The 12117-nt window shown below is 47.9% G+C and overlaps 1 protein-coding gene across 3 annotated transcripts in view; it reads left to right on the forward strand.

The window, feature by feature from the left end:
- AKNA (AT-hook transcription factor) overlaps positions 1-12117 on the forward strand; it is an 80445-nt gene that overhangs the window by 10204 nt on the left and 58124 nt on the right. Inside the window, exons 1-4 of one of the 3 annotated variants that reach the window (XM_075324206.1) lie at positions 1013-1083; positions 1362-1744; positions 5620-6728; positions 7014-7088. In XM_075324206.1, coding sequence (XP_075180321.1) covers positions 1408-1744; positions 5620-6728; positions 7014-7088 — 1521 coding nt within the window. In that variant the 5' untranslated portion in view covers positions 1013-1083; positions 1362-1407. Of the gene's footprint in view, positions 1-1012; positions 1084-1361; positions 1745-5619; positions 6729-7013; positions 7089-12117 lie in introns of those variants that run through there. The other 2 variants (XM_075324208.1, XM_075324207.1) reach the window with 2 other exon arrangements.

A 12117-nucleotide genomic window follows, 5' to 3' on the forward strand; every position in this document is an offset into this window, starting at 1 on the left:
AGCGCTGCAAGACTGCAGTGCTAACCACTGAACCACCACAAGACTGCAGTGCTATCCACTGAGCCACCACGAGACTGCAGTGCTAGCCACTGAGCCACTACAAGACTGCAGTGCTAACCACTGAGCCACCACAAGACTGCAATGCTAACCACTGAGCCACCACAAGACTACAGTGCTAACCACTGAGCCACCACAAGACTGCAGTGCTAACCACTGAGCCACCACAAGACTGCAGTGCTAACCACTGAGCCACCACAAGACTGCAGTGCTAACCACTGAGCCACCGTGCCGCCCTATTGACTGCCAATTAGTGGTGTGGGCGGGGTTATACAGAGCTCAGCATTCTGAGCACTGCCAGATCTGCAGCAGAGAAAATTATAATTGTCTCAAAATGACAGCATCGCTGGAATCAGGGTCTCAGCCCCTACATCATGCTGCTCTCAGATTACATAGCAAAAACCTGCAAGAGATTGTAGACGTCTTAGAGACACCCCATCCCCTAATCTCTGGTGGTTTATTCAGTAAGCACCATGCTAAAAGTGCATAGAGTCCCCGCTAATGATAACAGAGGACCCCTAACCAGAGGGCTTCCCAAATCTTGTCCTGTTCCTTTAAATCGGAATCGGTTTTAACCCTTACTACAATGTATCCTTGGATTCTTAAGACTTTTATTTTCCTTTTAAGAATGGAAGAAAACAATGTCAGTAAAGATTAAGTGATACTTTGCAAGCGCGGGAAACTCCGAGCCCACGTAACATCCCTGTAAGAATAGAGCTGAAGGGCTGCCAGTAATCTGATGGTTATTATATGGGAGGGCATGCTCTCAAGTCTGCACATAACCGAACACGTCTCAGGATGTGGATATTGCGATCTGCGCAGGTCAGCCGTAAGGTTTGTGGGTATAGTCGTCTTACATCACTTTGTGGAGGGGAAGTGAAGGGGGGGGGGGGCTGGGGATGTGGTGAAAAAGGAGGGGGGAGGGATGCTAAGAAGAAGAAGCTTTTATTTTGGTCAGCTGACTTAGCCGGGAGAATCAACAGAAATGGCTGTAAGCTGGACGGAGCGATGGAAAAACACGCAGAGGTATGTGAAATCAAAAAGAGAGAAAAAATTGGGTAGAGAGGAAGATAAAAAATGAGAGTCGCACATTATCCGGTGCAAGGAAAACTCTTTCTCGAGAGGAAGTTGCAGGCAAGTGCATGGGAAAAGCAGAAGAGAGTAGAGAGGTGTAAGAAGAAAACGAGTGCAAAGTAGACCAGACGTAGAGAAGGCGAGAAACAGGAAGACGAAAAGGAAAAGGGGAGTGAAAAGTGCCCCCAACTCATTTTTAGCTGATGATGTTGTACATGATTGTGTTCCAGCAGGTGATGTGACATTGGGGGAGGCCGTGGGGGGCTCTCGCTGACCATGGACAGTCATAACCGTCAGCAGCCGAGCGACAGCAGCGATGACGAGGAGAACAATTTTGCCCGGTACATGGATGAGAACGGGGTCATCGGAATGGACGAAGAAGGCTTCTTGGAGGTGGAGAGTCAAGGAGACCTAGACCTGGAAGACGACGGGGAGCAGGTGCTGGCCTTTGACGAAGAATGGATGGAGGAACTGTACAAAGAGGGTGTTCTCCAAAAAGGGACGCCTTCGGGGGACGACAGATCTGGGGGGCACAGCTGGCAACAAGAGTTCGGGGTGGCAAATGAAAGAGCTCATCATTTTGCCGAAACTGAAAAAGTGGGTCAAGGTACAGGTAAGAAAATATTAACCTAAATTCCCCATTTTGAGAAGAACTTAAACTTTTGCAGCTTCCGGGGCCTATTTTAGAGCAGAAATCCTATTCCTATGCAGATATGACCAGATGTCACAAATGTGATGCTAGCCACTACTTACGGGGAGTGTGGGCAGGAGCGTAGTCAGGGTCTGTTAACAGGAGGACATGTATGAGCACAAGGAGAAAACAGAGGTGTAGTCAGGTCAATATCGGAGGGTCAGAAATCCAGAAGAGCACGTAATAAGTTCAGGGAGAAAGCAGAGACGTGGTCAGGCAACGGTCCGAGGTCAAAAGGCAGGAGGACACTACAGGATATTAATATTGGGGAATTAATAAATATAGTATGTGTGGGTGCAAATTACTTAACATGTACATGAAATTGAGAAACTCATTATCAAACTTGCAGAAAAGTAATCTCCGGCAGCTATTTTTCATCTCTTATTATTAGTAGAGCTAATTTACAGAACATTTCCCCATTAAACATCACTCATACATCAATCAGTATTTTCCCCACCTCTATGTTAGTTGACCTTTTTCATATTTTTCACCGTGCAGTTGCAACCAGAAGTTTCCATCAACTATTTAAAAAGACACATCTGCAGGTTTTTCCCTCTGCTCTCTATAAAGACATATCTGCAGGTTTTTCCGTGTGCTCTCTATACAGACACATCTGCAGGTTTTCCCCTCGGCTCTCTATAAAGACACATCTGCAGGTTTTTCCCTCTGCTCTCTATACAGACACTTCTGCAGGTTTTTTCCTCCGCTCTCTATACAGACACATCTACAGGTTTTCCCCTCTGCTCTCTATAAAGATACATCTGCAGGTTTTTCCCTCTGCTCTCTATAGAGACACATCTGCAGGTTTTTTCCCTCCGCTCTCTAAAAAGACACATCTGCAGGTTTTTTCCTCCTCTCTCTATACACACACATCTGCAGGTTTTTCCCTCTGCTCTCTATAGAGACACATCTGCAGGTTTTTTCCCTCCGCTCTCTAAAAAGACACATCTGCAGGTTTTTCCCTCCTCTCTCTATACACACACATCTGCAGGTTTTTCCCTCCGCTCTCTATACAGACACATCTGCAGGTTTTTCCCTCCGCTCTCTATACAGACATATTTGCAGGTTTTTCCCTTCGCTCTCTATACAGACACATCTGCAGGTTTTTCCCTCCGCTCTCTATACAAACACATCTGCAAGTTTTTCCCTCCGCTCTCTATAAAGACACATCTGCAGGTTTTCCCTCCTCTCTTTATAAAGACATATCTGCAGGTTTTTCCCTCCGCTCTCTATACAGACACATCTGGAGGCTTTTCCCTCCGCTCTCTATACAGACACATCTGAAGGTCTTCCCCTCCACTCTCTATAATGAGACATCTGCAGGTTTTCCACCCACTCTCTATACAGACACATCTGCAGGTTTTTCCCTCCCCTCTCTATACAGACACATCTGCAGGTTTTTCCCTCCGCTCTCTATACAAACACATCTGCAAGTTTTTCCCTCCGCTCTCTATAAAGACACATCTGCAGGTTTTTCCCCTCCGCTCTCTATAAAGACACATCTGCAAGTTTTTCCCTCCGCTCTCTATACAGACACATCTGCAGGTTTTTCTCCGTTTCTGACATGAAATCAGAATAAACCTTTCCCATTTTCAGTCAATTAGAAACCAAAATTATTTCTATTTGCCAAATGCCAGAATAATGAGAGAGAGAATGTTTTCAGGCATTTTTATTACTTTTGGCAAAGTCAGAAGTTTTCCTCCATGTCATTAGTATTTGGTGGCATTGCCCTTACACTGTGTGACTTGGGGGAAATATTTGGATCCTTCCACAAGCTTCTCACAATAGTTGGTAGGAATTTGGGCAGATTCCTCCTGACAGAACTGGTGTAGCTGAGCCATGTTTGGAGGTCGCCGCTCGCACCAGTCTCTTCAGCTTTGCCCATAAATTTTCAATAGGATTGAAATCAGGGCTTTGTGATGGCCACTCCAAAACATTGACTTTATTATCCTTAAGCCACTGTGTAACCAGTTTGGCAGTAGCTTCTGGTCATTGTCTATTTGGGAGACCCATTTCTGCCCAAGCTTTAAGTTCCTGGCTGATGTCTTGAGATGTTGCTTCAGTATTGCCACATCATCTTCTTTCCTCATGATGCCATCTATTTTGTGAAGTGCACCAGGCCCTCCTGCAGCAAAACAACCCCACAACATGATGCTGCCCTTCCCCCCCATGTGTCATAGTTGGGTTGGTGTTCTTAAGCTTCAAAGCTTCTCCCTTTTTCCTCCAAGCTTAATGATGGTCATTATGGCCACACACTTCAATTTTAGTTCGTCAGACCACAAGACATGTCTTAAAACATTAAGGTCCTTGTTCCTGTGTGTATTTGCAAATATTAATCTGGCTTTTTTATGTTTCTTTTGGAGTAATGGCTTCTTTCTTGCAGAGTGGCCTTTCAGCCCATGTTGATATTGTACTCGTTTCCCTCTGGATAATGGCACAATCTTACTAGCTTCCGCCAGCATCTTCACAAGGTCTTTTGCTCTTGTTCTTGGCTTGATATCCACATGTCTGACCAAAGCACATTCATCTCTGGTACACAGAATCTGTCTCCTTCCTGAGTGGTATGATGGCTGGACATTCCCATCTTGTTTGTACTTGCGTATATTTATTTGTACAGATGAACGAGGCACCTTCAGGTATCTGGAAATTGCACCCGAGGATGAACCAGACTTGTGCAAGTCCACAATTCTCCTCCTGAGATATTGGCTGATTTCTTTAGACTTTCCCCATGATGCTACACAAAGAAGCCGTGTGTTTCAGGTGTGCATTACAATACATCCACAGGTGTGTCTCTAATTAACTGAGATGTTGCCAATAAACCTATCAAAAGCTTCCAAAGACATGACATCATCATATGGGCGGTTCCATATTGTTTAAAGGCATAGTATATATTAGTGTATGTAAACTTTTGTAATAAAAATGCCTTAAAACATTCTCTCTCATTATTCTGGCATTTGGCAAATAGAAATAATTTTGGTTCTCAATTGTCCTAACACGGGAAAGGTTTATTCTGATTTCATGTCAGATAGTGAGAAAAACCTGCAGATGTGTCTTTATAGAGAGCGGAGGGAAAAACCTGCAGATGTGTCTTTATAGAGAGCGGAGGGAAGAACCTGCAGATGTGCCTGTATAAAGAGCGGAGGGAAAAACCTGGAGATTTGTCTGTATAGAGAACGGAGGGAAGAATCTGCAGATGTGTCTGTATAGAGAGCAGAGGGAAGAACCTGCAGATGTCTCTGTATAGAGAGCGGAGGGAAAAACCTGCAGATGTGTCTTTATAGAGAGCGAAGGGAAAACCTGCAGATGCGTCTTTTTAGAGAGAGGAGGGAAAAACCTGCAGATGTGTCTGTATAGAGAGCGGAGGGAAAAACCTGCAGATGTGTCTTTATAGAGAGTGGTGGGAAGAACCTGCAGATGTGCCTGTATAAAGAGCGGAGGGAAAAACCTGGAGATTTGTCTGTATAGAGAACGGAGGGAAGAACCTGCAGATGTGTCTGTATAGAGAGCAGAGGGAAGAACCTGCAGATGTCTCTGTATAGAGAGTGGAGGGAAAAACCTGCAGATGTGTCTGTATAGAGAGCAGAGGGAAGAACCTGCAGATGTCTCTGTATAGAGAGCGGAGGGAAAAACCTGCAGATGTGTCTTTATAGAGAGTAGATGTAAACTTCTAGTTTCAACTGTATGTGGTCAAGCTAATAATTGATCCCACCTAAAACTGTGATTTGGCAGGAATAGATTATTAATGGCCTCCTTAATACAAGATCTGATTGATCATTTATGTCTTCTTCTTGTTTTAGGAAATCACAGCTCATTGGGACACCACCCCAGTAAATCATTGCCTTCTGCATTAGATCGACATCCCCCAAGTAGGGACCAACAGCTGGATATGACAGAAGATGATGAAATGGACCGGGGGAGTTCCCCAGGAGCGTGGGATGAAGATGATAGTTGGAAGCAAGGTCAGTCACAACTTCTTGATGGAAATGAAGAATATGGCCGAACATCAAGAGAAGAGGAATGGGCCAAAAGGGAGATTGATGGAAATGAAGAATATGGCCGAACATCAAGAGAAGAGGAATGGGCCAAAAGGGAGATTGATGGAAATGAAGAATATGGCCGAACATCAAGAGAAGAGGAATGGGCCAAAAGGGAGATTGATGGAAATGAAGAATATGGCCGAACATCAAGAGAAGAGGAATGGGCCAAAAGGGAGATTGATGGAAATGAAGAATATGGCCGAACATCAAGAGAAGAAGAATGGGCCAAAAGTGAGGTTGAATTTTCCAAAAACCCAAGAAATCAAGGAGATCAAGACGTCTCCGAATCCCTCTCTCCATCACCCGCTCCCATCCCTAGCACTTGGGACACAAAACTCACAAGCCGTTTTGGTAGGTTAAGCATTGTGCCTCAGATAGAAGATGAAACCCTTCCTGAATCTTCATGTACTGAAAGTGCAGAAAACCCAGAAGTCATCCTTGGACAAATCCCCTCAAACATCTCCAACCATAGCAGGGACTCAAAACAGGCCAGGACTATAAGATCGAAGCCCGTTTTAGCTCCTACCCGGACACACCAAGCAGAACTCCCAACAGTTAAGAAAAGCAAACTTTCGACCACACCTCTGTACGGCAGAGGACAACTAAACTACCCTCTGCCTGATTTTTCCAAAGTTGGCCCCAAAGTCCGATTTCCAAAGGATGAAGAGGGATATCGTCCTCCTCAGCCACGAAGACCAGAAATACAAAGCCAAGGAGCTCCTATTATCTTCAAGTCTCCAGCAGAGATAGTGAGGGAAGTCCTTCTTAGCAGCACCGAAAAGCCTCTTCAAGAGCCAGTTGGACCACCTATGGTACCACAAGAATTCAAGACCCCGCAAGAAGCTACTGAGCTGGTCCATCAGCTGCAGGTCTGTAGAATTGGTGACCTTACAAGTTCAGTTCTTGCATATTTACGGATCATACTAAAAACCTTACTACAACCTTCATTTTAGGTGATCCCAAGCCTTCCGATTTGTTTTTGCATATGACTTAGCTTACAGTATTCTATATATTTTTTTGTTTTTTTTAATCTATGGGTTTTAATGAGTAAATTTTTCTGTACTCACAATTCTATTGTTTTTTAACTAATTGTCTTGTACTCTAAATACATAATCACCTTCTGTCACCTCCCCATGTCTCTTACTTCTTTAAAGGAGGATTATCACAAGCTGCTCACTAAGTATGCCGAGGCTGAAAATACCATTGACCGTCTGAGACTAGGTGCTAAAGTAAGAAACGTGGCACATTCTCGTAAATGATATCCACCCAACACTGTGGGAAATGTATTTGTAGGGGTTAGGTACTGGCCCTAGTGCGTCCTACGGGCTATCTGGTGACCCTATGCCAAACCTGAGTTCCTCACTCCCACCCCAGTGGAACAGACTGTTTCCTCCTCTGTCTTCGTTTAGTTCGAAGGGCATGGCCGGCACCGGAAAAGTACCGGAGCCACTGGCACCTGTGTCCAGGTTTTAATTTGCGACATCCAACGTACATGTATCAGTACCACAGATGTATACACTGCATGTAAGGCCAGAGTCACACTGCGTTGTGACCTCCGTTGAGTGGTCCCATCGGGGCTTCTGTCCGAAACCCCTCTCGAAACTGGTTCCGGACGCATGCACCAATGAGGCCATTGGCTATAATGGTGCAGACGAAGTCACCATTTGCTGTCGTGCACCATTTTTGGGGGTATACGCTTTCTACAGGTGGATACCCAGACGCAGTCCACTACATCTGGGTGTCCGCCTGCAGAAAGTGTATACTCCTGAAAATGGTGCACGACAGAGCACACAGTGACTCCATTTGCATCATTATAGTCAATGGCCCCGTCGGCGCATGCGTCCAAAACCCGTTTTGAGGGGGGTTCAAACAAATGCTCTGACGTGACCACTGAGCAGAGGTCAGAATACAATGTGAAAGAGGCCTAAGGCTGCGTGACTCGTGCGAGAATTGAGTCACATCACCTGGCCTGGCATGCTGCTCTCCGGACAGGAGCGTGCAGCTGCATAGAATACATGCAATCGCACGCTCCTGTCCGGAGAGTGTTAGGCTTTGCTGGGTGATGCAATTTGATTCTCGCGCGAGTCACTCGCATGTGTCACGCCGGCCTATGGAGCAGGCTCATGAGGTTATCCCACTCCAAACAGTAAGGATACCGGCTGTGGTATACAGCTGCCACCTAAGACCTATCTTTGATTTCATGCCACTGTCATAACAGTGGCGTTTAAGACGTTAGAAATGGAGGAAGATGTCTCTTCCAACCCCTAAAGGCCAACCCTATAAATGCGGTGTATCGATGATATTATTATAGCATCAAAGGCCAAATTTGTCCACTTATGAAGCGCAGCCTGTGGCCAAGCTTCATAGGAGATCATTAATTACACAATACGCTACAATATTACAGTATGGCAGAGTATTGTGCAAGCGAGCAAAGAAAAAAATGTTAAAATAATATATTTATTTAAAACAAATTTAAAGGAAACCTGTCACCAGATTTGGTGACAATAAGCTGCAGCCACCACCACCATTGGGCTCTTATATACAGCATTCTAGCATGCTGTATATAAGAGCCCAGGCCGCTGTGTAGAACGTAAAAATCACTTTCTTTGTCGCTCCATTGGGAGACCCAGACAATTGGGTGTATAGCTCATGCCTCCGGAGGCCACACAAAGTATTACACTAAAAGTGTAAAGCCCCTCCCCTTCTGCCTATACACCCCCCGTGCATCACGGGTTCCTCAGTTTACATGCTTTGTGCGAAGGAGGTCAGACATCCACGCATTAGCTCCACAGCTTGGTCAGCAGCAGCTGCTGACTATGTCGGATGGAAGAAAAGAGGGCCCATAACAGGGCCCCCAGCATGCTCCCTTCTCACCCCACTCTTGTCGGCGGTGTTGTTAAGGTTGAGGTACCCATTGCGGGTACGGAGGCTGGAGCCCACATGCTGTTTTCCTTCCCCATCCCTTGATGGGCTCTGGGGAAGTGGGATCCTAATTCGGTCTCCAGACACTGAGACCGTGCTCCATCCACAGCACCTGGGGTATCTGCTGGACAAGGAGCCGAGTATCGTCAGGGACACTGCTGCTTTGAGGTACTCTGTGTCCCCGTGGGGACCGCGCACAGAATCACTCCAGCATTGCTGGGTGTGTTAGTGCACCGGGGACCGCGGCGCTGACCGCGTTTGTGTCATCACACACTACAGCGTGCTGGTGTGCTTGGTTTACTAGAGACTACCGCCTGACCGCGCGCTGCCATTGCAGCACGGCAGCGCGCCTGGGATTGTTTGTACGCCGAGGACTTCCGCGCAGACCGAGCTTATACGCCGGCCGCGCTTATAACTTGAGTCCCCGGCTTTTCAGGCCTAGTCTCGGTCTTTTCCCGCCCCCAGGCCTGTCAGTCAGGGGAAGGGAGAGATGTTGTGCAGAACGTCAGCACTGAGGGCTGGAGCGTGCTTTGCATACTCCACCCCCCTCACTGTGCACAGTGGGGCACCAGACTCCCGCACTTTTTCGGGCACGCCCACGGCCTCCTCCTCTCCTCAGGACGCCGGCAGCCATTCCTGTCAGCTCTTCCGACGCTGGAGAGGGGAGACAAGCTCTGGGAGACCCAGGCAGCGTTTCTGGTGACCACACAACCGCTTGAGCGGTCGGTAAGCAGCACCTATGGTGCTGGCCCCACTAGTGCAGTAGTGTACATATAGATTATATCCTTATATGCTATACTTTACACTGTATGGTGCACGATTGATTTTTGGCTATATACCCTCCGGGATTGCTCAGAGGACACAACAGCATGTCGTCCACAAGAAGCAATGGTGCCAAAGCACAGATTTACTATGCTGCCTGCGCTGCATGTACGGCTATACTACCGGCAGGTTCCACTGACCCTCATTGTGTGCAATGCTCGGCCCCTGTGGCACTTGCTCAGCCGGAGCCTCTGCGAAGGGGGGCCCAGGGGGAACCACCAGCTAACACTGTCCATGTGACGGGGACAGAGTTTGCAGTTTTTACTGATAGACTTTCTGAGACTATGGCTAAGATATTAGAAGCTTTGCAGTCCAGACCGGTATCTCAAACCATGGGCACTGTGGAATCACTGCACCATGGTCCACCTCAGTTGGAGCAACAATGTCCTCCCGGGGTGTCTCATAGGTCCCAGGGTGAGGTCTCTGACACGGACCGCAGTCCCAGACCACCTAAGCGAGCTCGCTGCGAAACTCCCTCGACATCATCACATTGTTCACGGTCTCAGCAGGACTCTCTGTATGATGAAGCGGAGGTAGCTGATCAGGATTCTGATCCTGAGGCCGCTCTCAACCTAGATACACCTGATGGGGACGCCATAGTGAATGATCTTATCGCGTCCATCAATCAAATGTTGGATATTTCTCCCTCAGGTCCTCCAGTGGAGGAGTCAGTTTCTCAGCAGGAGAAATTCCGTTTTAGGTTTCCCAAGCGTACCACGAGTATGTTTCTGGACCACTCTGACTTCAGAGACGCAGTCCAGAAACACCGAGCTTGTCCTGATAAGCGTTTTTCCAAGCGCCTTAAGGATACACGTTATCCATTTCCCCCTGACGTGGTCAAGGGCTGGACTCAGTGTCCCAAGGTGGATCCCCCAATCTCCAGACTGGCGGCTAGATCCATAGTCGCAGTGGAAGATGGGGCTTCCCTCAAGGATGCTACTGACAGGCAGATGGAGCTCTGGTTGAAATTCATCTTTGAAGCCATCGGCGCATCTTTTGCCCCAGCATTTGCAGCAGTATGGGCACTCCAGGCTATCTCAGCGGGTCAAGCGCAGATTGACGCAATCACACGTACGTCTGCGCCGCAAGTGGCGTCCATAACCACTCAGACGACGGCATTTGCGTCCTACGCTATTAATGCCATCCTAGACTCTGCGAGCCGTACGGCGGTTGCAGCCGACAATTCGGTGGCAATACGCAGGGCATTGTGGCTACGGGAATGGAAGGCAGATTCGGCTTCCAAAAAGTGCTTAACCAGTTTGCCATTTTCTGGTGACCGTTTGTTTGGTGAGCGATTGGATGAAATAATCAAGCAATCCAAGGGAAAGGATACATCCTTACCCCAGGCCAAACCAAACATACCCCAACAGAGGAGGGGACAGTCGAGGTTTCGGTCCTTTCGGGGCGCGGGCAGGTCCCAATTCTCCTCGTCCAAAAGGCCTCAGAAGGATCAGACAAAATCCGATTCATGGCGGTCTAAGTCACGTCCTAAAAAGACCGCTGGAGGTGCCGCTACCAAAGCGGCCTCCTCATGACTTTCAGTCTCCTCACACCGCATCCTCGGTCGGTGGCAGGCTCTCCCGCTTTTGCGACACCTGGCTGCCACAGGTAAAAGACCGTTGGGTGAGAGACATTCTGTCTCACGGTTACAGGATAGAGTTCAGCTCTCGTCCTCCGACTCGATTCTTCAGAACATCTCCGCCTCCCGAGCGAGCCGATGCTCTTCTGCAGGCGGTGGACACTCTAAAGGCGGAAGGAGTGGTGATCCCGGTTCCTCTTCAGCAACAGGGTCACGGTTTTTACTCAAACCTGTTTGTGGTTCCAAAGAAAGACGGGTCCTTCCGTCCTGTCCTGGACCTAAAACTGCTCAACAAACACGTAAAGACCAGGCGGTTCCGGATGGAATCTCTTCGCTCCGTCATCGCCTCAATGTCCCAGGGAGACTTCCTTGCATCGGTCGATATCAAAGATGCGTATCTTCACGTACCGATTGCTCCAGAGCATCAGCGCTTCCTGCGTTTCGCCATAGCAGACGAACACCTTCAGTTCGTGGCACTGCCGTTCGGCCTGGCGACAGCCCCACGGGTTTTCACCAAGGTCATGGCTACAGTAGTGGCGGTCCTTCACTCTCAGGGACACTCGGTGATTCCTTACTTAGACGATCTCCTAGTCAAGGCACCCTCTCAAGAGGCATGCCAACACAGCCTCAATGCTACTCTAGAGACTCTCCAGAGTTTCGGTTGGATCATCAATATTCCAAAGTCAAATCTGACTCCGGCCCAATCACTGACATATCTTGGCATGGAGTTTCATACTCTCTCAGCGATAGTGAAGCTTCCGCTGAACAAACAGCGTTCACTGCAGACAGGGGTGCAATCTCTCCTTCTAGGTCAGTCACACCCCCTGAGACGCCTCATGCACTTCCTAGGGAAGATGGTAGCAGCAATGGAGGCAGTTCCTTTTGCGCAGTTTCATCTGCGCCCACTTCAATGGGACATTCTCCGCAAATGGGAC

Source organism: Anomaloglossus baeobatrachus, chromosome 9, assembly GCF_048569485.1.
Source record: "Anomaloglossus baeobatrachus isolate aAnoBae1 chromosome 9, aAnoBae1.hap1, whole genome shotgun sequence".
In the NCBI taxonomy this organism is placed as follows: Eukaryota; Metazoa; Chordata; class Amphibia; order Anura; family Aromobatidae; genus Anomaloglossus; species Anomaloglossus baeobatrachus.